The sequence below is a fragment of the Rhamphochromis sp. 'chilingali' genome (genome assembly GCF_963969265.1).
Source record: "Rhamphochromis sp. 'chilingali' genome assembly, chromosome: 19".
Classification (NCBI taxonomy): Eukaryota; Metazoa; Chordata; class Actinopteri; order Cichliformes; family Cichlidae; genus Rhamphochromis; species Rhamphochromis sp. 'chilingali'.
In genome coordinates this window covers 15,431,703-15,453,417 of record NC_137946.1, presented here as the reverse complement: position 1 = coordinate 15,453,417, position 21,715 = coordinate 15,431,703, and the positions used below count along the sequence as shown (strand labels likewise).

Here is a 21,715-nt window from a genome sequence, read left to right as displayed (position 1 = left end):
GTGAGAGTCACAGCATCCTGTCAGTGTATGTACTCCCTGATTAATATGGCAAGGAATGGCTTATTTGAATGCCGCTTTTTTCACATCTCTGTAGGTCAGTCTTTTTTAGCTACACCACAGAACTCTCAAATGTGCATTTATCTTGTACACAAAACCCTCACAGCTATACCATACCATCGACAGTCAGCTGTGGACACTCTCTTTCAGCATTTGGTTGCTGTGCACTACGTTTCATTTTGGAGTCATGAGGGACATGTCTCTATTTCTATGTCCAGGACCAAAATATGTTGGTTGTAACAAGCGGTTATTTGAGTTACTGTTGCCTAATAAAATGGGTGGTAAGTGTATAAAATTATCTAAAAAGACTGAATGTCAAATGCTATCCAAGTTACAGGTGCCTGAACACTCTTGGGACAATGCATTACAAAAACATTCTTTAATAAAACACTGAAACCACAACAGCTTCTGCTCCACGGTGAATAACTTCTTACAAAAATTGTGAACATGCTTCACTTCATTTTTCTGTACAGTTCCATCTGATACACATGGTACAGTATCAAAAGGGTTTGGAAAGGTGAAACAAATTCTTCTATGTAGTTTATTTAAAAAAGAACTTTTGCTGCGTAGATGCATCTAGTCTTGTTGTTCTAACAGCATAACAATTATACATAAAGGTTGAGAAGGTGTGCTCTTTAGCTCTGCTCCAGATTCATCATTTTCTGAAAGCCTTTACATATCCTCCACACTCCATTTATAGGCCGCTTCCTGCACAGCCTTTTTATCTGCCATCCTCTGGTAGCGTTTCTGTTCAAAACCATTTGACCTGCAAGACACAAATAAAATAACCCTATTAATTATGATACGACAAGCTAAAAGGCCAAAGACAATCCATTCAATTAGGCGCAAATTTAATATAGACGTGGAAAAAAATGATCACAATTTCTTTACCATTAATGTGCAAAATGACAAACTGATGTGTGTATTAAAAACATTCAATATTAAACTACAGTTCTGTCCTCAACGGTTTTCCTCTGTCACCGATGCACAAACTCTACCTGTCAACTCCGTCCCAGCGGTACCCCGGTGGAATATTGAACCGGTTTGGAGGTGGAGCAGGGCCTTTATATCGAGGTTTCTCTACAAAAATCAAAACAAACATACAAATAAATAAAAATACAAACAGTAGCAAAAGCAAAACTGCTGCTATTTAAAAGCTTCTTACAAGGATTGACCTGGTGAAATAAAATAAAGTCATAAATAAAATAAAACATATGTAATGTTAAACATCTTGTGTTTTTGTGCCACGGTCCTTTTTACGCCTGAGCATTGCAGCCATAGGATCGCCTTCTCTTTCCTGTTCTCTCAACATGCGGTCAAGATCCTCAAGTGGCTTAAGGGCTTCGCGCAGCGCTTCCTTAAGTTTCTGGTGATGCATCTGGATCTGTGCCAACCTATACATACATTTTAACATAAACCATTGAACCACTTTTATAATTTTTTATGTGGATATAATCACATAAACTGTGATATTTGAAATGATCATGCACATTTACCTTTTTCCCCACTGAGCGTATTTCTTGTCTGTTGCCGCTTTTTCACCAGCTTTCTTTTTCTGTTCATTTCTCTCTGAATCCAGATCCCTGCTTTTGCCACTTTTGTCTCTGAAAATCGTCTGAGCGTTACGCGATTCATCTGGTCAAAGGGGATGAATGGGTAAGTATGTAGAAACTTCATTATTTAATTTTAGGACTAAATAAAATACGACAATATAGATGATAAGCTGAAATGAGATGCAAAGCTGTATGAAGCTCTTCAATCAATGGGTGTAAAAAAATCTTAAGAGAGAAAAGTTGATGAAACCTTCAAGTGGCTGATTGTGTTTTTCTCTGCGTCTGTTCTCCTTTTGCTCTTTCCTTAAAATGTCCACAGAAACCAGGCCTGCCTTTCCACCAGATAGCATCCTTTGGCCCTGGTTATAAAAAAAAAAGAAGACAATTGAAAAATATAACATTTGAGTGAAATCAGATTTGACATTAATCTTTGTTCCAACACAGTCTGCTTACCTGTGACTGGCCTGGCCTACGAGGTGGTGACAAATCTCCATCCGAGTCCCTTCCACTCGGTGGCTGCCCCCTGGGTGGAGACTGGTCAGAGTCTGAGCCCCGTTTAGTTTTTGAGGGCCTCCTTGGGGGAGATTGGTCGGAGTCTGAGGCGTTTCCCTTCAGGGGCCTTTTCCTCGGGGGAGACGGATCCGAGTCTGAATCATGTCTATTCTGACCCTTCTTAGCCACCGCTGACTGATGAGGATCCGGTGAGCGTTTTTTACTTAACAAGGATGAGCTGAGCTTGCTTTTGTTGGAGGCTGAATCTGACAAAGACACAGTTAATTTGTTAATTTTCATTTTGTAATGCCTTTTGAACAAAAATTAAAGATTTATTATTAGATCAAGCTATGTCTTTAAAATAAATTTCAATTCAAAACTCATGTTAAATGGGTCTCTGCTTTTTACTTTTATTCATATGCCACACCAGATTCCACTTTACAATTTAAATGGATCACTCACCTTTACTTTGCATTTTTTCTGACTTTCCTGAACACTGTCTTGGTGGTGACAAGTCTGGGGAGTCATGGCGTCTTCTCCTGGGAGGAGAGACATCTGGAGAGTCGTGACGTCTTCTCTTGGGAGGAGAGACATCTGGAGAGTTGTGATGTCTAGTCCTGGGAGGAGAGACATCTGGAGAGTCATGACGTCTTCTCCTGGGAGGAGAGACATCTGGAGAGTCGTGAGGTCTAGTCCTGTGAGGAGAGACATCAGGAGAGTCGTGACGTCTTCTCCTGGGAGGAGAGACATCTGGAGAGTCGTGAGGTCTAGTCCTGTGAGGAGAGACATCTGGAGAGTCATGACGTCTTCTCTTGGGAGGAGAGACAACAGGAGAGTCGTGACGTCTTCTCTTGGGAGGAGAGACATCTGGAGAGTCATGAGGTCTAGTCCTGGGAGGAGAGACATCTGGAGAGTCATGACGTCTTCTCCTGGGAGGAGAGACATCTGGAGAGTCGTGAGGTCTAGTCCTGGGAGGAGAGACATCTGGAGAGTCATGACGTCTTCTCCTGGGAGGAGAGACATCTGGAGAGTCGTGAGGTCTAGTCCTGGGAGGAGAGACATCTGGAGAGTCGTGGCGTCTTCTCTTGGGAGGAGAGACATCTGGAGAGTCGTGAGGTCTAGTCCTGGGAGGAGAGACATCTGGAGAGTCATGACGTCTTCTCCTGGGAGGAGAGACATCTGGAGAGTCGTGAGGTCTAGTCCTGGGAGGAGAGACATCTGGAGAGTCGTGGCGTCTTCTCTTGGGAGGAGAGACATCTGGAGAGTCGTGAGGTCTAGTCCTGGGAGGAGAGACATCTGGAGAGTCATGACGTCTTCTCCTGGGAGGAGAGACATCTGGAGAGTCGTGAGGTCTAGTCCTGGGAGGAGAGACATCAGGAGAGTCGTGACGTCTTGTCCTGTGAGGAGAGACATCCGGAGAGTACTTCCGACTTCTCTTTGGTGGAGAGATGTCTGGAGAGTCATGCCGGGTCTTTTTGACAGGAGAATCCTGTCCTCTTCTCTTTGAAGACAACTCGGGTGAGTCATGTCGACCTCTGCTTAATGAGCCAGCCTCTGTATTTTGATGTTCTTTTCCATTTCCTTCCTCTGTGTCATCATTTTGATTCACTTTTAGGAGAGGAAGTAAAACTATAGTAAACAACAGTCTTAACTTAATATTGCACAAATCCCCCCCTACTTCTGTGACTTCTTATTTACCTCCAATTGCTTTCCATCTGTTGCTGGTCCTAAAAACTTCCATCTGTTTCACTTCCTCAGGTCGATCATCAATCACCTCAGCAATCTGAACAGTTAACAAGAGATTAAGTTTTAAAACAGAACTTGTTGACATAACAAAATTACCCAAACTACAAGCATACCCATTTAATACAATAGATTAGATTTCAGCATTAAGTAAATGGCCTGTATTTGTATAGCGCTTTACTTAGTCCCTAAGGACCCCAAAGCACTTTACACGTTCAGTCATCCACCCATTCACACACACTGGTGATGGCAAGCTAAATTGTAGCCACAGCCGCCCTGAGGCGCACTGACAGAGGCGAGGCTGCCGGTGTTCCAGATCTACTGGCGTTTAGATCAACTGGCGTTAGTCGAACAGATGTGTGGCAGACTTCCGTTTCAGGAGCTGCTACCTACAGACTAGCAAAAAAACGCCAAATGTGTCATCTGTGACACTTGTGAGGTTATCTCAAACACACTCCGTCAGTCTTGATGCTGTTGAACAACAAAATGTTTAAAAATGTGGCGAGTTTACCTAGGGTTATCCTCATGCGCGACGCGATCGCGAAAACAGCAAACAATTAACACCATGCCGATGTTGTTCACAGGACAACAAGAGTAAACGATCGGGAGACTCTTGTTGTCGTTATCGTTCCCCTCACACGGTTTGTTTCTCCGAATTCAGCGTTTTTGCTTCACAACTAAAGCGAGCAGTTTACTTTGTGTGCACTAACATGGACTCGAGTCAACCAGTGCCACCACTGGCCAAGTGCCACAGCCTACAGCCAGATCAACTTGTGACACACATCTGCAGCACGTCTGAATTCGTTTCATGCACAATACATTTGTACCTTTCAATTGTGTCTGTTTGTGCGTCATGCAAATAAACCTTTGAAATGAATGAAATGACACTAATATTTCACTAGTTTTGTAACATCACATGTCGTTACCGTAGTCTGTGTCTTTTCTCTGCGAACAAACATTTTAGAGTTGGTTGTTATATACAGTCTGTATAAGTGTGGTTAATCTAATAAACATTTGTAAGGAGATGGCAGTTACTGTGAATGTACAGCAGTTACACAGTGATTAGTAATAAACAGTCAGACAATGACCCTGACTTTCTCATTCAGTCTTGTAGATTGAATGCACCTTCTGTGGAAAGTGGTACCACACAGTGTGTGTGGACTTCCCCTGTGCAGAAGGCGACTACAAATGTTGTGCATGTTAAATAAACAGAAAAAAGTGATCCCTGTTGTCTTTGCTTACTGATTGTTTTCAGTGTTGACAAGCCACATTGCTGCCATTGCATCTTTCAACATGTTTGTGGGTAGATTTGGATGTACCAGGGGTAAGTGCAGCCACTCAGCCTCTACTCAATGTCATCATAGCAAGTTAATCTAGTAGTAGGCTATGGTAGGCTTGGTACTTGGCCACAGGTGGCAGCAGTGGACTGACCTCCATTTGAAACTGCTCCAGCTGCTGTGTGATAGTGGATCTGCTACAAATTGAAGATCATATGGAAGTTTTGGAAATTAACCCTTGTATTATGTTGAAAAACAAAAAAGTGACATTGATTTTGTTGCGGGTCATTTTGACCCATACTGTGTAAATCCACTCAGAATTGTCAAGAAACTGCAATAAAACAATAGCACCTTTATTTTCCATCAGATAAACATGTAGAACACAGACATACAACAGTGACTTTCCATAACTATTTTAGGAACAATTTGGTTTTTCGTTCTTACAAACACGTATTTTGAACTTGCCCAACGTTCTCAGTTTTTCAATGCTCAACATTTTCGATTTTGTCCACATGATGGACAGAATGTAACTGTGTGCTTTCTGCAGATGTACTTCTTGTATTTCTCACAAAAAGTGCTTGTTTTCAAACAGGAATCTTCCTAACTAAGATTTAAAACAAAAGATTTCTACGTCTCCTCCAGTCTCACAAACAGAACCAATCGACACACCTGAGTCACTGACTTTCTTATATCCACTCACTCTCACTGGCTCTGTTTATTACTAATCACTGTGTAACTGCTGTAAATTCACAGTAACTGCCATCTCCTTACAAATCTTCATTGGATTAACCACACTTATACAGACTGTATATAACTACCAACTCTCCAGCCATGTTGATGGATTGCCTATATTGGCTGGAAATATTAATTTCCAGAGAAAGGACACAGACAGACGATGCTTACAGGATGTGATGTGACAACACTAATGAAATATTGACGTGTCATATTTGTCCAAGGCGTATTTCATTGTTATGGAAAAAGAGAATATTAAAATCATTATGACCAATTGGAGCAGTGATTTCTATGACTTTGTGTATATAATTTGGAATTTTGTACAAATGTAGGCCAATAAGGAATATATGATATCATTTCATTCTTTTCAAACAGACACAATTGAAAGGTACAAATGTATTTTGCATGAAACACTGGGTTTAACAAAAACAACAACATTATCAGTACCCTCAGGTGAGGAAGTACCTTGTTCATGTGTGGTGGCAGCTGGGGACCTATGAAGCCAACACTGTTGTGAGGCATGGTGGCGATGGTGCCTGGGCTCACCACCGGCTGGGGAGATGCCTGACCAGATATGCCAGCGTTATGGTTCAAGTGGCTGTAGTCCCCAGTTTTTCCCACATCTGTGCACCTGATGACATGGAAAAAAGAATATTAACCATGACAAAGCATCAACATTATAACATTAGGTTATAATAATACATTTTCTACAAGAAAAGTGAGAATAAACATGTCTACATTATTAAATAATGATGGGAAAAGTTCTACTGAAGGAATAAGCCTAGAATGTTTAAAAATACCGATGTTTACTCACTTGATGTAGAAGAGGACATAGGCCTGCTGGTTGAGAACAGTGCTAATGTCACTGACTGACACGGACGAGTCATTCATCTGAAACCACTGCTCATTGCTGGCCTGTGAGACAGAATGAGAGAGATGTGACACAGCAGATTCAGTTTCTGAATTGAATTTGAGCTAAAAAGAAGAATCTTATGGTTATATAGGGGTCTTTTTTTTCTTTCTTTCAATGCATACAAAGTAGTTTTCTGCTGAAATGTGTTGTTTATGGTGTTTGTTTGTTTGTACTACGCAACAGCAGCATTCAAACAGATTCGGGCACAGCCAGTACCTTAATATAGCAGAAATAGTGTCCAGTATGACAACTCAATCCAGAGTGAACCAGCACAGCATACAGCCTGTAGAGCTGGGGCTCCCCGTGGGACTGCGACATGAAGGGCCGCAGATCCAGATGCTCCAAATACTTCACATCCTGATGACCACCAAACAAAAAAATTCAAACATTACATGCAAATATCCTGTTTTATAATAAAACAAAGCATCTGTCATGTATCTTTATGACTTAAGCAGACACTATTGGCCATTTGCCTTTGTGATTTTGCCTCCACTGAAGTCTGCAAAGCGTTTGAGTGAGATGGTGAGCACATTGGCGCTGCGATGGATTGTAAATCTTTTTGAGGCCGTTACCATTTTGTTGCACCTGAAGGAAACAAACATTCAGCTTGTTGACAAAAATCACACCTAAACACTAAAACTCATCATGGTTTGGCATCTCTTTGACTTACTTGGTGCATTTATAAGCATTTTCGCCACCCAGCTGTTCTGGCTTGACAAACTGCTCCAGAGCTTTGGAGACATTTGGAGCAGTCTATATGAACAGAGAGAGAGAGGAAAAACCTCACACTCCATAATGCAGAGAATACATAGTAGCAACGTCACTTTGAATGTTGTCCAATTACCTTAATTTCCAGAGTGATATCCAGAAAAGGGTCAAATGTATCTGAGACAGCTTTGCAGTTTAAACATTTAACTGAAACAGAAATCAGTGCTATGAGTATCACACAAGCTGTAAGACATAAAAAGACAAATAAAAGAAAAATAAATCAAACCTTAAAAAACAGTGACTTACCTCTGGATCTTAGGTACCCGCCAAACACTTGATGGATGAAAGAGGTTGCCTGCGTTTGCCTGTCCAATCTATAATAAAAAGATAAAGCACAAAAGTTAACTAATAAGGACAGTGCAACAATTAACTGACTGACCATTTATTTTTTAGCATTTTGGAACCAGACAATCACTTTACAGTATTCAAGTAGCAGAAAAGACAATAGGAGGAATTGGAGCACGATTAATTACTTAAGAGGCCATCTGCTGCTACACGGGAAGAATTGATTTGATGAGAATTGACACTTTAGGTTCTTAAAAAAATAAATGAATTAATAAATTATTTTTAGGAGTCTAACAAGAAGCACAACACTCAGCCCAGTGCATCTGTTAAACGTGTAGTTTTGGTTAAATGTGCACATAGACTTCGAAGCTCTATAGTAACACATAGAAAAACCTGGATTTTCTGAATTTTGCTGCTGCAATAATAGCACTAATGCCATTAGGGTGAATAAGAGATGACCTGAGGGGTTGAGTGCTCCTGCTCACACTGCTTACCCTGTTGCCTCAGAAGAAATCTATACTAGACACTAAGTCTGGCAGCTCTCTGCCATAATCCCAGACACCTGTTTTACTACACGTTTAAGCTGCTTCTGATCTTTTCAAGCCCTGTTACCAAAACAAGCTACCACACCCAGTGTAAGAATACTTTCTGTGTTGGAGCAGTCAAGTTCATTAAAAAACTTGATATAATAATGAGGTATTATATCAAGTGGCTTGCCTAGTATGTAAACTGAGGTGTCAGTCAGGCAAGAGACTGAGGAATCTGCATTTCTGAAAAATACTCTCAGCAATTGAAGCATTAATAGTTAAAAGGAACTAGTATAAACTGCACTTCCTGAAAAACAGGATAAAGGATTTATTTCATATTCTCCTACTGTCACGGTGTTACCTCTACGTAGCTAATTATGGATCTTACTACATAATAAAGTGCAAACACTGTCAAGCCCAAGTAAAAATATTTTTGTGTGTTTAACTTGTTTAGAATGCATGCAATGTAAAATGACACTCACTTGGTTCCAGGTAAGCAGGACCTTTGCATAGCATCCACTGTGCACCGCAGGAATTCATGAGCATCTTCCTGGCTTCCATAGCAGAAGTGGTTTGCAATCCCTGTGTGAGGGGAACGAGGAAAAACAGAACCAAAAAACAAAGCAGGAGGTGAATTATTGTAAAGGATACCACAGTTAAATGCAAGTTTACACTTATTTAAAAACAGAATTCAAAATCCCTCCAGATTATTTCCCTCCAAAATTACAAAAGGTAAACAGTCACACAGCGCCTCCTATCATTAAAATATAGGTAAACACTTTGCACAGAGCACAGCAACAACAGTCATCCACTTACACCCAAGCTCATTGAGTACACCAATGGGCTTAATGACATTCCCAGAGTTGGTAAAAACCTGAATGATGTGGTTTTGCATGGTACACATCATACAGAACCCTGGCTCATGACCTGCAGCAGAGACAGAGACAAAATACTGAGTGAGTAAGGAGTGATACAATGTGAGAATCAGCGCAGGACTGCGTAACACCACTGTTGGTGAAATAAACTTACATGTTTTGGAGTGCTCCCGCGTCAGCATGTAGTTTGCTAAAGGAGGGGTGTAGCTGAGACACTGCAGGGCTGAGTTGAGGAAGCAGGTGTTCCCCATGTTCTGGAGGCCTGCACCAATGAGGTGAACCTGGGCCCAATTTAGGCTGAGCCGATCTGGTGAGAACAGCACCTTCTGGGGCAAGTCAATTCCATCGCCACTGCTGATCACTGACACACAGAGCCACAATTATTACTAAAAATCTGTTTCAATACATTTTAAAAAGGAGATAATTTAATGCCACCTTACTTATACAACCACACACTGGCACATGGCAAAGTCATGTCAGGACATCACAGTAATAGCTACAACTATTAACAGTTATATAATGTGATTCTGGCCACTGTGAAAAACTCCTAAACAGCCTCAGGAAGAAAGATAGGACAATTTGCCTTCTCCTTTGTTTCTGCTAAACAAGTTGGGCTGCCGGTCTTTATATAAAAACAGCAATTGCATCACGAGCTGAAGTGACTGATCATGCAAAGCTGGATGCATTACATAACTGGATGAATGAACGGAGAAGGGAAGCAGCAACACAACACCCACAAAAGCAGTTGTCAAACTTGTGTGAAAGCAGAAGCAAAAAGATTAGCTGTACGTTACTAAAACCAATTCTGACAAATATGGGTAAATAATGGCTAAAAAGTGTGGTTCCATATTTGCTAAAACTGGTTGGAAAACTATTCTGTCTGACAATAAAAATCTTCAAACAGCTTAAAAAGACATTTTGAAAAAAAGCCAGGCTTTGCTCTGACCTTGGTCCTTGGGCTGGTCCTCAGAGGAGGGTGTACTCTGAGGACCAGCCCCTTGGTCCTTGGGCTGGTCCTCAGAGGAGGGTGTACTGTTGTACACAGCAGCTCCAGGTCCGAGTCCGGCTGACTCGTGGTCAGACTTTTCTGAAGATCTGTCAACTATGGTCATTGTTCATAGCTGCATTAGGAACATAGACACATACGTTTATGAACTGAAAACAAAACAAAACAAAAAAAACAACAACAACAACTCATTGTTATTTTGGAAAAAGGGAAAGGGAAAGAAAACTTAAATACTACATCAATCCTACACTGGTTAGGTAGCAGTACAGTGAGTTTGGACAACAACAACTAAATACAAAAGCCACATTAACAGATTATACCCAATTTCGCTGTGCAAAAAACTGCACAATGACAATAAAAAGCTCTAAGTCTCTTATAGCTTATAGTTAAATAACGCTATATTAAACACTGCCCTCATACCATCGCCTAAACTTTCAGCAAACAAGTATCAGAAATTGTGTTAGATTGGATGATTTGTTTACATTCAAAAACAGACTAGCATAAGTGAGAGCCAAATATTAGTTTTTGACCGTTTGTTTTTATTTGAATCATCTTGTCAGATTCCTTTTAAATAACAAACACCAGTAGACAAGAGTAACTTTCGACATCTAATTTAACTCTGTCCAACTAACAAACTTAAAATATCGACAAAAATTAGTGTTTAGAAAACTCAAGAGGGGAAATGCCAGATAACCCACTCGACCGAGGAAATTTCCAAGTCGGAAGCACGTTTACAACAGAAGCAGCTGTTCCCTCCCACCTGCTCTTACAGAGTGGCTCACATTGGCTAAATGACGGCTGCTAGGCCTTTAACACGCAGCGTCGCAAAACCTCAAGAAAACACACAAAAAACCCTGATCATATCAGACGGAGAGCAAGTTGAGAGCTTACCAGTCTTGTCGAATTCCGAGATGGACTGACGCGCACTTAAAGAAGATGCAAAAACCATGGAAACCACATAAACATATTTGTACATTAACATAAAGCTGTTGTACACACACACACACACACACATATGAAGAGAGAGAGAGAGTATGCATAGTATGCAAACGGCTACCAAACAGCCATCATAATTCGTCATACAATGAGAACAGAACAAATCAACAATTGTTATAAACACTGTTATAAACACTGAAAAGTTATAAACACTGAAAAGAGTAAAACAGAAATAGAAACAATGTCCTAGTCAAGAAATAACAAAAGGATTCAAAATTACCGTCATTATTTCTGATCTCGCTTTAATCTCGGTGCACATCACTAAATAAACAGACAGAAATAAAACTTTGTTTTGTTGTCACAAAAATCAGGTCTGTGTGAATGATTAATTGTCACTGTCATTAAGCATATTTTATAGAATTTATATGCAAAGTAAACAAGCTGTGAAAAAGAGACCTAACTGGAAAGATTTCAGAAACTGTGAAACTTGTAAAATATGTGTACACACACACACACACACACACACACACACACACACACACACACACACACACACACACACACACACACACACACACACACACACGTAGGAAAATATTTAGTATACACATCCAGAAATGCATACACTATTATATATTGTACATATATTTATTAGTTTCAGATGTAGCCATTCTTGTGTTTTGCTTGTTTACATTATTGTATTTTGCACAACTCTGTTGCTTGTGAAGCTCGCACACAAGAATTTCACTCACATGTGCTGTACCAATGTACCTGCACATGTGATGTGACAATAAAAGTGATTTGATTTGATTTGATTTAACTGGAATCACTCCAAAGTAGTGGGTTAAAAAAGGGGAACAAGAGTCAACAGTCTACATTTCACCCTTTTTAGGATTCCTCCTCTACCCGGACACACCTGCTAAGATGGAGACCACATCACGTGAGGCTTTCTGCTTCAGGCCTATCCCAGACCAAGATCCAGGCAAAGGTCAACAGACTTGGCTCACCCTAGAGAGTAAACTCATCATGTCTGTATAAAGATAAGACTCATTTATGATGGCACGCAAGGCTGTGGCTTTCTGTTCAGTGCATGTGTGTGTCTTGGAAATGGTTTGGGCAGTGTGCTATGAGTGAGAAGGCAGAGATGGTAGAGATTATAAAGGTGATTTTGTGATTAAAGCTTAGATTAAAAAAAAACCCTACACTGCCATTAAACTGAAAAACACTGTAATAAAGTATTTAATACCTCAAATAGAACATAAGAAAGACCATATAAGGTTAAATGTGAAAATGCTGTTATAGACACAGAGCATCTGGAGGAGTGATATTGTTTTCTCTGCTGTGCAGTGAAATTCCTGCCACTCTTACTCACAGACACAGGATTGGATTGCCCTCAGCAGTAATTATTTGTGTATGTGTTCCCGTGTCCTTCACACAGCTCTGCGACATCCAAAGCAAATGATTTATATTCATAAGAACATTTCATCTCATTTATGTATAAAGTATTATTCTCTCAAGATTAAAATGAAAAAAGCAAATAGTGTAATACATGTAGTATGATCAAGAAAGTAAGAAAGTTTATTTATGGAAAGTGTGATTACTGTTGATGAAATTCTGCCTTTAGCAAAGTTCTGATTACCCTTCAGCAGGCTGTAACACACAACAGGAATCTCACCATTCTCCTCCTGCATCCTCATGATAAACAGGAAGAGGAAACAGACGCGAGGACAGAGAAGTGAGAGGGAATGAGCAAGGCAACCGTGATCACATGTCAGCAGCAGCAAAAAACGAACAGGAAACAGCCCAGATGCAGTCTCAGTATCAGAAAGACTTCCCTCCCCCATCCTCCTGCCACAGGAGGCGGACACCTGCTTTCCCGCAGCCTGACAACATTGGCATCAACCCTGCGTTCAGGTGAGAGCAGGTTTATCATCATCACAGTGTCCTTCATGTAGGGAGCAGCTACTCTGTGTCTGCGTGCTCTGATTCTTCTGATTCACAGGATCAACTTCAGCACGGTCCAAAGAGAGACTTACCCAGGCTGGCCCATCGTGAATGTCAGGTACGGTGGAAGGCAAAGACCAGCTAAGCATGACTTCTAAGCGGCAGTGGAAATCATCTTGCATGTTTGCATACATGCATGATTAATATTAAATGTCAAAGTCATATTTAACAAATGCTTGAAATTTGTCTTGTCCCAGCATGTATTCCCAATAATCATACAGTAATAAACACAAACCAGTGGAAAAAAGCCTCAGTTTTCAGTGTGTTTGACGTATATGTGTTTGCACTAACTTCATTGTCTCTTCGTATAAATAACACTACAATTGACAGCTTACTACTCAGAACATACTTGGAAATAAAAGTCAGTTCTGCCTCTTGTTTTTTTCTGGTACATTAGAGAATTACCTTTTAATGAAATAAGAGATTCATTTCCCGTCATCTTTCATATTGATGACTTCAGAAATACTTGTGCACAGTTTAAGAATCCACCCAGTGACCCATAACCGAAAGCTGATTGACCTCACTGGGCAGGACCAAGGATCAGATGGCTGAGTAAGAGCTGAGTAAGCATTTGATTCAAATTCCTGAGTTGCATGTATATGGAAAAAGGAGTAAATGTGTTTGAATACTGAGTTTTCTTCCCTCAAGTATAAATCTTGCACAACACATCATTACCAACTCTGAAAACAGGGGTCACATGAGGCTACACTGGAAAACTACCCAACTTGGGAAATCTTAAACATGTTGCAACACTTTGACAAACAGTAACACCTTAGATTTCAAAACAATGACGAATTTTATTGTTTATGATATAATCTGATTTAAATTTTTTAAAAAGAAATGGGGCTGACAATGTGCTCTTAAACTTATGCTTTTTTAAAAACAAAACAAAACTGCAAACTCATTTTACATTGTGAGTCACATATAGCCTTTGACCTTGAGTGGGCCGGACCAGCGAAACTTCCCTTTCTGTCAGTGAAAAGAAGTTTAACTATGCATTTAATCCCTGGAATATCTTAATATCAGAAAAAGAAATGCAGTTTTGTTTGTCTCAGTTTATCTAAATGATAAACAACATTCTGTAGTAAATGGGGAAAAAAGTCTGTTGGGACTTAAATTGCAAGAAATAAAATTTGAATTGTATATGTGGGGTAATAATATTTATGATAACTGTATAAAAGTAGAGTTCCGATTTCCCAAAGCAATCCAATTGGACTCTTAAGCAGTGATTCTGGCTGCTGGCGCTCATGTTTGACATGATGGATGTAAGTCTCATTTGGCTGGACACCACCCGTATTGTAATTTTTTCGCTAGAATAAAGAGTTGTAAAAAAAAAAAAAAACCCAACAAAACACAACAACCCTACTTTGTCATTCCTGAGACTTCCCTGAGAAGAACTGAATATGACAGCCACAGGCAGAGTCCTGATTACCATACAGTACAATCTGAAGAATATCAGCATACAAAAAAGTAACCTTTCACACAAACAGTTATCCAAGTCACACACTCATTCACTGTCCTCCTTTGAAAGCTGAAGTGCTGAAGTGCAGCCACATGCTTCATCTCCGGTCCCGGTGCCTGCTCCTGTCTCCGTGCCTGCGGTCATCCCACTCTCGGCCTCTGTCCCGGTCATCTCTCCTTCCTCTGTTGCCCCACTCTGCTGTTCTGTGTCGGTCCCGATCGTCTCTGGCTCTCCCGCTTGGTCTGTCCCACTCCCTCCCTCCACCACCACCACCTCGTTCCTGCACCGGGTCTACCCCGAGATTGATGGGTTTACGGAAAGGCCTGTCCCTGCCGCCGAACCGCAGCTGTCCGGATTCCTTTTTCCCTCCAAGCCCGCCGCCGAGCCGCCGCGGCACCCATCCTTTAAGAGTCCTCTCTTGCTCAAAATCCACGAACACTTCATGCTGGTCGACCACCAGCTTGTTGGCGTCCCGGCGGGCCCGGACCACAGATCGCTCGTCTTTGTACTCAATGAAGGCATATCCTTTGGAGAAACCCGTGACAATGTCCCGGACCAGCCGGAGCCGCTGGATGTCTCCGTACTTAGAGAACACTTTGTGTAGTTTATCTTCGGTGGTCTGTGGGTTCAAGCGGGACACAAAAAGCGTGAGCAGTGGGTCTCCAACGACGCCTTTGTTGGGCTTGTACCGGGCACCCATGGCCCTCCAGACCGCTCGATCATGGGGTTCCACGTCTGTGCCGTCGATGCTACCAGCTTTCAGCGGGTCGTACACCTTCGCTATCGGACTCCAGTCAGCCATTTTAAACTAGAACGATGGCACAGGAGACTGGCGGGCTTTACAAACAGTTTTCAGGGCTAATATTTCTCTGCATTAGTCGCCAATTACGCGTTAAACCACACCAGTACCGCTGAATCTATTCACTCTTCCAAGTGCATCAACAAAAACATTCCGTAATGAAACGGGGTCCAGTGTGTCACATTTTAAAGTCCCCCTACTCGCCCGACTAAGGATACTAGAGTTCCGCTGTGCTAAGATACTTAGACCAACTTAAAACTTAAATTAAAAATAGATAACGTAGATTAATTATAGCATCAGTCGACAAATTTGCAAGTATGAAGTAAGGTTAATTATTATTAATAATAAATAATACTTTTTATAAAAATAAAAAGTTTATAAATAAAACTTTTTATTCATTGCACAATACTGTCACTTTAATTTTTTATTTTATTTTATATAATTACACCATAATCAATAGCATAGATAGTGACAGATTAAAGGCAATAGCATTGTTGTGTTATTAAGCCATTGGTCTAGCATGTGCAACCAGGACACCGATTCCTTGATTCTACAAATCATTCTTCCATAATTCTTTTTGACAGTGCTGGTGGAAAGTGCCTTAAAACTTTTACAGATGTTAGACTGAATCGGACATTGCTAGAAAAAATATTAGAGCCCAACCTGATTCCCTCACTGTGAGAGTCACAGCATCCTGTCAGTGTATGTACTCCCTGATTAATATGGCAAGGAATGGCTTATTTGAATGCCGCTTTTTTCACATCTCTGTAGGTCAGTCTTTTTTAGCTACACCACAGAACTCTCAAATGTGCATTTATCTTGTACACAAAACCCTCACAGCTATACCATACCATCGACAGTCAGCTGTGGACACTCTCTTTCAGCATTTGGTTGCTGTGCACTACGTTTCATTTTGGAGTCATGAGGGACATGTCTCTATTTCTATGTCCAGGACCAAAATATGTTGGTTGTAACAAGCGGTTATTTGAGTTACTGTTGCCTAATAAAATGGGTGGTAAGTGTATAAAATTATCTAAAAAGACTGAATGTCAAATGCTATCCAAGTTACAGGTGCCTGAACACTCTTGGGACAATGCATTACAAAAACATTCTTTAATAAAACACTGAAACCACAACAGCTTCTGCTCCACGGTGAATAACTTCTTACAAAAATTGTGAACATGCTTCACTTCATTTTTCTGTACAGTTCCATCTGATACACATGGTACAGTATCAAAAGGGTTTGGAAAGGTGAAACAAATTCTTCTATGTAGTTTATTTAAAAAAGAACTTTTGCTGCGTAGATGCATCTAGTCTTGTTGTTCTAACAGCATAACAATTATACATAAAGGTTGAGCAGGTGTGCTCTTTAGCTCTGCTCCAGATTCATCATTTTCTGAAAGCCTTTACATATCCTCCACACTCCATTTATAGGCCGCTTCCTGCACAGCCTTTTTATCTGCCATCCTCTGGTAGCGTTTCTGTTCAAAACCATTTGACCTGCAAGACACAAATAAAATAACCCTATTAATTATGATACGACAAGCTAAAAGGCCAAAGACAATCCATTCAATTAGGCGCAAATTTAATATAGACGTGGAAAAAAATGATCACAATTTCTTTACCATTAATGTGCAAAATGACAAACTGATGTGTGTATTAAAAACATTCAATATTAAACTACAGTTCTGTCCTCAACAGTTTTCCTCTGTCACCGATGCACAAACTCTACCTGTCAACTCCGTCCCAGCGGTACCCCGGTGGAATATTGAACCGGTTTGGAGGTGGAGCAGGGCCTTTATATCGAGGTTTCTCTACAAAAAATCAAAACAAACATACAAATAAATAAAAATACAAACAGTAGCAAAAACAAAACTGCTGCTATTTAAAAGCTTCTTACAAGGATTGACCTGGTGAAATAAAATAAAGTCATAAATAAAATAAAATATATATAATATTAAACACCTTGTGTTTTTGTGCCACGGTCCTTTTTACGCCTGAGCATTGCAGCCATAGGATCGCCTTCTCTTTCCTGTTCTCTCAACATGCGGTCAAGATCCTCATCGTCACGGTGACGTGCCAGTGGCTTCTGGGCTTCGTGCAGCGCGTCCTCAAGTTTCTGCTGATGCATCTGGCTCTGTGCCAACCTATACATACATTTTAACATAAACCATTGAACCACTTTTATAATTTTTTATGTGGATATAATCACATAAACTGTGATATTTGAAATGATCATGCACATTTACCCTTTTCCCCACTGAGCGTATTTCTTGTCTCTTGCCGCTTTTTCACCAGCTTTCTTTTTCTGTTCATCTCTCTCTGAATCCAGATCCCTCCTTTTGCCACTTTTGTCTCTGAAAATCGTCTGAGCGTTACGCGATTCATCTGGTCAAAGGGGATGAATGGGTAAGTATGTAGAAACTTCATTATTTAATTTTAGGACTAAATAAAATACGACAATATAGATGATAAGCTGAAATGAGATGCAAAGCTGTATGAAGCTCTTCCATCAATGGGTGTAAAAATATCTTAAGAGAGAAAAGTTGATGAAACCTTCAAGTGGCTGATTGTGTTTTTCTCTGCGTCTGTTCTCCTTTTGCTCTTTCCTTAGAATGTCCACAGAAACCAGGCCTGCCTTTCCACCAGATAGCATCCTTTGGCCCTGGTTCTAAAAAAAAAAAAAAAAAGACAATGAAAAATATAACATTTGAGTGAAATCAGATTTGACATTAATCTTTGTTCCAACACAGTCTGCTTACCTGTGACTGGCCTGGCCTACGAGGTGGTGACAAATCTCCATCCGAGTCCCTTCCACTCGGTGGCCGCACCCTGGGTGGAGACTGGTCAGAGTCTGAGCCCCGTTTAGTTTTTGAGGGCCTCCTTGGGGGAGATTGGTCGGAGTCTGAGGCGTTTCCCTTCAGGGGCCTTTTCCTCGGGGGAGACGGATCCGAGTCTGAATCATGTCTATTCTGACCCTTCTTAGCCACCGCTGACCGATGAGGATCCGGTGAGCGTTTTTTACTTAACAAGGATGAGCTGAGCTTGCTTTTGTTGGAGGCTGAATCTGACAAAGACACAGTTAATTTGTTAATTTTCATTTTGTAATGCCTTTTGAACAAAAATTAAAGATTTATTATTAGATCAAGCTATGTCTTTAAAATAAATTTCAATTCAAAACTCATGTTAAATGGGTCTCTGCTTTTTACTTTTATTCATATGCCACACCAGATTCCACTTTACAATTTAAATGGATCACTCACCTTTACTTTGCATTTTTTCTGACTTTCCTGAACACTGTCTTGGTGGTGACAAGTCTGGGGAGTCATGGCGTCTTCTCCTGGGAGGAGAGACATCTGGAGAGTCGTGACGTCTTCTCTTGGGAGGAGAGACATCTGGAGAGTCATGATGTCTTCTCCTGGGATGAGAGACATCAGGAGAGTCGTGATGTCTTGTCCTGTGAGGAGAGACATCCGGAGAGTACTTCCGACTTCTCTTTGGTGGAGAGATGTCTGGAGAGTCATGCCGGCGTCTCCTCAGAGGTGAGACATCTGGAGAGTCATGCCGGGTCTTTTTGACAGGAGAATCCTGTCCTCTTCTCTTTGAAGACAACTCGGGTGAGTCATGTAGACCTCTGCTTAATGAGCCAGCCTCTGTACTTTGATGTTCTTTTCCATTTCCTTCCTCTGTGTCATCATTTTGGTCCACTTTTAGGAGAGGAAGTAAAACTATAGTAAACAACAGTCTTAACTTAATATTGCACAAATCCCTCCTACTTCTGTGACTTCTTATTTACCTCCAATTACTTTCCATCTGTTGCTGGTCCTAAAAACTTCCATCTGTTTCACTTCCTCAGGTCGATCATCAATCACCTCAGCAATCTGAACAGTTAACAAAAGATTACGTTTTAAAACAGAACTTGTTGACATAACAAAATTACCCAAACTACAAGCATACCCATTTAATACAATAGATTAGATTTCAGCATTAAGTAAACGGCCTGTATTTGTATAGCGCTTTACTTAGTCCCTAAGGACCCCAAAGCGCTTTACACGTTCAGTCATCCACCCATTCACACACACTGGTGATGACAAGCTAAATTGTAGCCACAGCCGCCCTGAGGCGCACTGACAGAGGCGAGGCTGCCGGACACTGGCGCCACCGGGCCCTCTGACCAGTGGTGTCCCAAATCATCAGGCGCATTTTTATTGTTTAAAAGAACCCCTCATATACAGGAGCGTATATAGCATATGTTTCCGTAATCATTTCAACTGAATGAATGGACAGGTTAGCCAGGTAGCTAGCTAACGTCATCTTACCACCGGAGCGTCTTCTTCATCCTCTTCCTCAATCTCCGTCTGCTGTGTGACCATCTGTTTCCAATCTATGTCATCGTCCACTATTTTAAGTCTTGAATCAAAGAAGTAAACACGAGTAAGTTATTACATTAGGCAGTGAGGAAAACAGCGCTGCACAACAACAGAGTCGTTAACTAGCTTAACGGCTAACAAATACAGCTAAATCTGCGGCAAAAGTCGACTAAACCGTCGCCACCGGCTCACCCCTTCTCGGGAACCTTGCGCCGCTTCTTTTTTGCCTTTCCTTTAGATTTCAGGGAATCATCGTCGGCTGATAAATAACGTTTTAGGTACTCAGCCTTGGAGAGTTCCTGTCCTTTCTTACTGCATGTGGAAGCAGCCATCATTGTGTTGTTAGAAACTACGGGTGGCGCTGAGGTTCAAGAATGCCAGTTCGGATAGAGGATGCAAAGGATAGACTGAGATTGAGGCAGCCAAGCAAGCATGCCTAAATTGTAAACAATAATATTATTAATAAATTCGAAATAAGGGCAGTATAGTTAGCAAATATAATAATACAAATAAATTAATACAAATAAATCATGAAAGGGTTTTGAGGAATTTACCATTGTTAAATCCAATTTCACTCCAGGTGCAGTGCTGTGAAAGTATTTGTGTGATAAACCACATTTTTTGCTGAGGTGCAAAAGCGAGAGTGAAATAAGTGAACACCAACTGTGTAGTTATATAGTTTTAATTGATATCAGTAAGAGGAAGTTAAACTATCACCAAAAAATTGTCAGTCATGTGTTGGTATTGTTTCTATGTCATCAAAACAATGTTGGTCCAGGATTACTGACACTTACTGACACCATCACTTTATCAATGCTGGTCATCATGCCCTTTTGCTGCTAAAGTATTTAGTATTTAGTATTTAGTATTTATTTATTTATTGTCATTGTCAAGAACAATGAAATTGCGTTTGGGGCTTCCATACAACCCAAAAAAAAAGAAGAAAATAATAAATACCCCTTAAAACCCAAGTGTACATATTTAACCCAGTGTGACTCCAATGCAATAAGACAATCCTTAGCAATAATGTTCGTAGAAATTCAGACAAAGACCTGAGAAACATGACAAAATACAACAATGCAACCCATTCAATATTATTGTACTGTGAGATATGATATCAGATATGATAGTTATCTATTTAAGAAAGAGGGGGGGGGGGGGCAGGAGGGGGAAGAGAATAAAGATATGATGCACCAATGCAGACCAGTTCATTGCTATTAAGAAGTTGGATATGGTTATTGTCCGTGAGAGGGGGGCAGAGAGTTCAGGAGCCTCACAGCCTGTGGATACAGGCTGTTGGCCAGTCTGGATGTTCTGGCCTGTATAGACCTGTACCTTCTCCCTGAGGGCAGCAGATGGAAAAGGTGGCGCGCAGGGTGATGTTGGTCCCGCAGGATACTGTGCACCCTCCTCAGACAGCGAGTGGGGAAGATATTACTGATCTCTGGCAGACTTGTTCCAATAATTCTGCCAGCTTCTTTCACCACCCGCTGGAGTGCTTGCTGATCGGCCTTGGTGCAGCTGGGCAACCATACTAGAAATCCATACGTCAGAACGCTGCTGATGGCACAGTTGTAGAAGTTCAACATCAGAGATCTGGGAATGTGTGCGCTCCGCAGTCTCCTCAGGTAGTAGAGGCGCTGTTGGGCCTTCCGTACAACTGAGGTGATATGGTTGCCCCAGGACAGGTCCTCGGTCACAGTTACCCCCAAGAATTTAAAACTGCTCACCCTCTCCACCGCCTCACTGCCAATGAAGAGAGGCAGATGGTTGTTATGACCCCTCTTCCGGAAATCTACAATGATCTCCTTGGTCTTTTTGGTGTTTAAGACCAAGTTATTGTCGTGGCACCATGACTCTAGTTGTTGCACCTCTGTCCTATAGTTTGTCTCATCATTGTTGGATATAAGTCCGAG

At 41.0% G+C, this 21,715-nt stretch overlaps 3 protein-coding genes and 1 long non-coding RNA gene across 5 annotated transcripts; 1 reads left to right on the top strand and 3 right to left on the bottom strand.

Moving 5' to 3' along the window:
• Window positions 1-421: 421 nt before the first annotated feature.
• LOC308387354 (uncharacterized protein) lies at window positions 422-11,553 on the bottom strand. Of its 2 annotated transcripts, XM_080867333.1 has the most exons (21): window positions 11,445-11,551; window positions 11,120-11,154; window positions 10,169-10,343; window positions 9,377-9,583; window positions 9,164-9,274; window positions 8,830-8,929; window positions 7,782-7,849; window positions 7,612-7,682; window positions 7,438-7,520; window positions 7,241-7,352; window positions 6,984-7,124; window positions 6,669-6,769; window positions 6,320-6,485; window positions 3,801-3,885; window positions 2,565-3,710; window positions 2,064-2,368; window positions 1,861-1,969; window positions 1,554-1,692; window positions 1,286-1,451; window positions 1,056-1,135; window positions 422-823 (listed from the first exon to the last, which is right to left on the bottom strand). In XM_080867333.1, exons 3-21 carry the CDS (start codon window positions 10,332-10,334, stop codon window positions 730-732), a joined length of 3,450 nt encoding a protein of 1,149 aa, XP_080723459.1. In that variant the 5' UTR covers window positions 10,335-10,343; window positions 11,120-11,154; window positions 11,445-11,551; the 3' UTR covers window positions 422-729. The 2 variants fall into 2 exon arrangements, 1 of the variants encoding a protein (XP_080723459.1); XR_013969927.1 differs by lacking the exon at window positions 1,286-1,451 and having other exon boundaries at window positions 1,056-1,137; window positions 11,445-11,553.
• On the top strand, window positions 3,494-12,918 carry LOC308387359. The gene is made up of 3 exons (XR_013969930.1): window positions 3,494-3,620; window positions 12,057-12,192; window positions 12,871-12,918. It is a non-coding gene; the product is annotated as an uncharacterized lncRNA (long non-coding RNA).
• An 816-nt stretch (window positions 12,919-13,734) lies between these two features.
• On the bottom strand, window positions 13,735-15,611 carry LOC308387357 (U11/U12 small nuclear ribonucleoprotein 35 kDa protein-like). The gene has a single exon (XM_080867336.1). It carries the CDS (start codon window positions 15,430-15,432, stop codon window positions 14,728-14,730), a length of 705 nt encoding a protein of 234 aa, XP_080723462.1. The 5' UTR covers window positions 15,433-15,611; the 3' UTR covers window positions 13,735-14,727.
• A 916-nt stretch (window positions 15,612-16,527) lies between these two features.
• bud13 (BUD13 homolog) lies at window positions 16,528-20,149 on the bottom strand. Its single transcript, XM_080867334.1, has 10 exons — window positions 19,992-20,149; window positions 19,749-19,839; window positions 19,226-19,310; window positions 18,693-19,136; window positions 18,192-18,496; window positions 17,986-18,094; window positions 17,679-17,817; window positions 17,395-17,576; window positions 17,162-17,243; window positions 16,528-16,929 (listed from the first exon to the last, which is right to left on the bottom strand). The coding sequence occupies exons 1-10, from the start codon at window positions 20,132-20,134 to the stop codon at window positions 16,836-16,838; spliced, it is 1,674 nt and encodes a 557-aa protein (XP_080723460.1). The 5' UTR covers window positions 20,135-20,149; the 3' UTR covers window positions 16,528-16,835.
• Window positions 20,150-21,715: the final 1,566 nt, after the last annotated feature.

Bases quoted from the DNA above. Each gene is read 5' to 3' on its own strand.
- bud13 (XM_080867334.1), bottom strand. From the start codon at position 20,134: ATGATGGCTGCTTCCACATGCAGTAAGAAAGGACAGGAACTCTCCAAG. The intron at 19,311-19,748 runs GTAAGATGACGT...TTAACTGTTCAG, and splicing joins ATGAAGAAGACGCTCCGGTG to ATTGCTGAGGTGATTGATGA. The intron at 18,497-18,692 runs GTGAGTGATCCA...TGTCTTTGTCAG, and splicing joins AGAAAAAATGCAAAGTAAAG to ATTCAGCCTCCAACAAAAGC.
- LOC308387354 (XM_080867333.1), bottom strand. From the start codon at position 10,334: ATGACCATAGTTGACAGATCTTCAGAAAAGTCTGACCACGAGTCAGCC. The intron at 9,584-10,168 runs GTCAGAGCAAAG...TCTGTGTGTCAG, and splicing joins GGACCAGCCCAAGGACCAAG to TGATCAGCAGTGGCGATGGA. The intron at 8,930-9,163 runs GTAAGTGGATGA...CCCCTCACACAG, and splicing joins TGTACTCAATGAGCTTGGGT to GGATTGCAAACCACTTCTGC.
- LOC308387357 (XM_080867336.1), bottom strand. From the start codon at position 15,432: ATGGCTGACTGGAGTCCGATAGCGAAGGTGTACGACCCGCTGAAAGCT.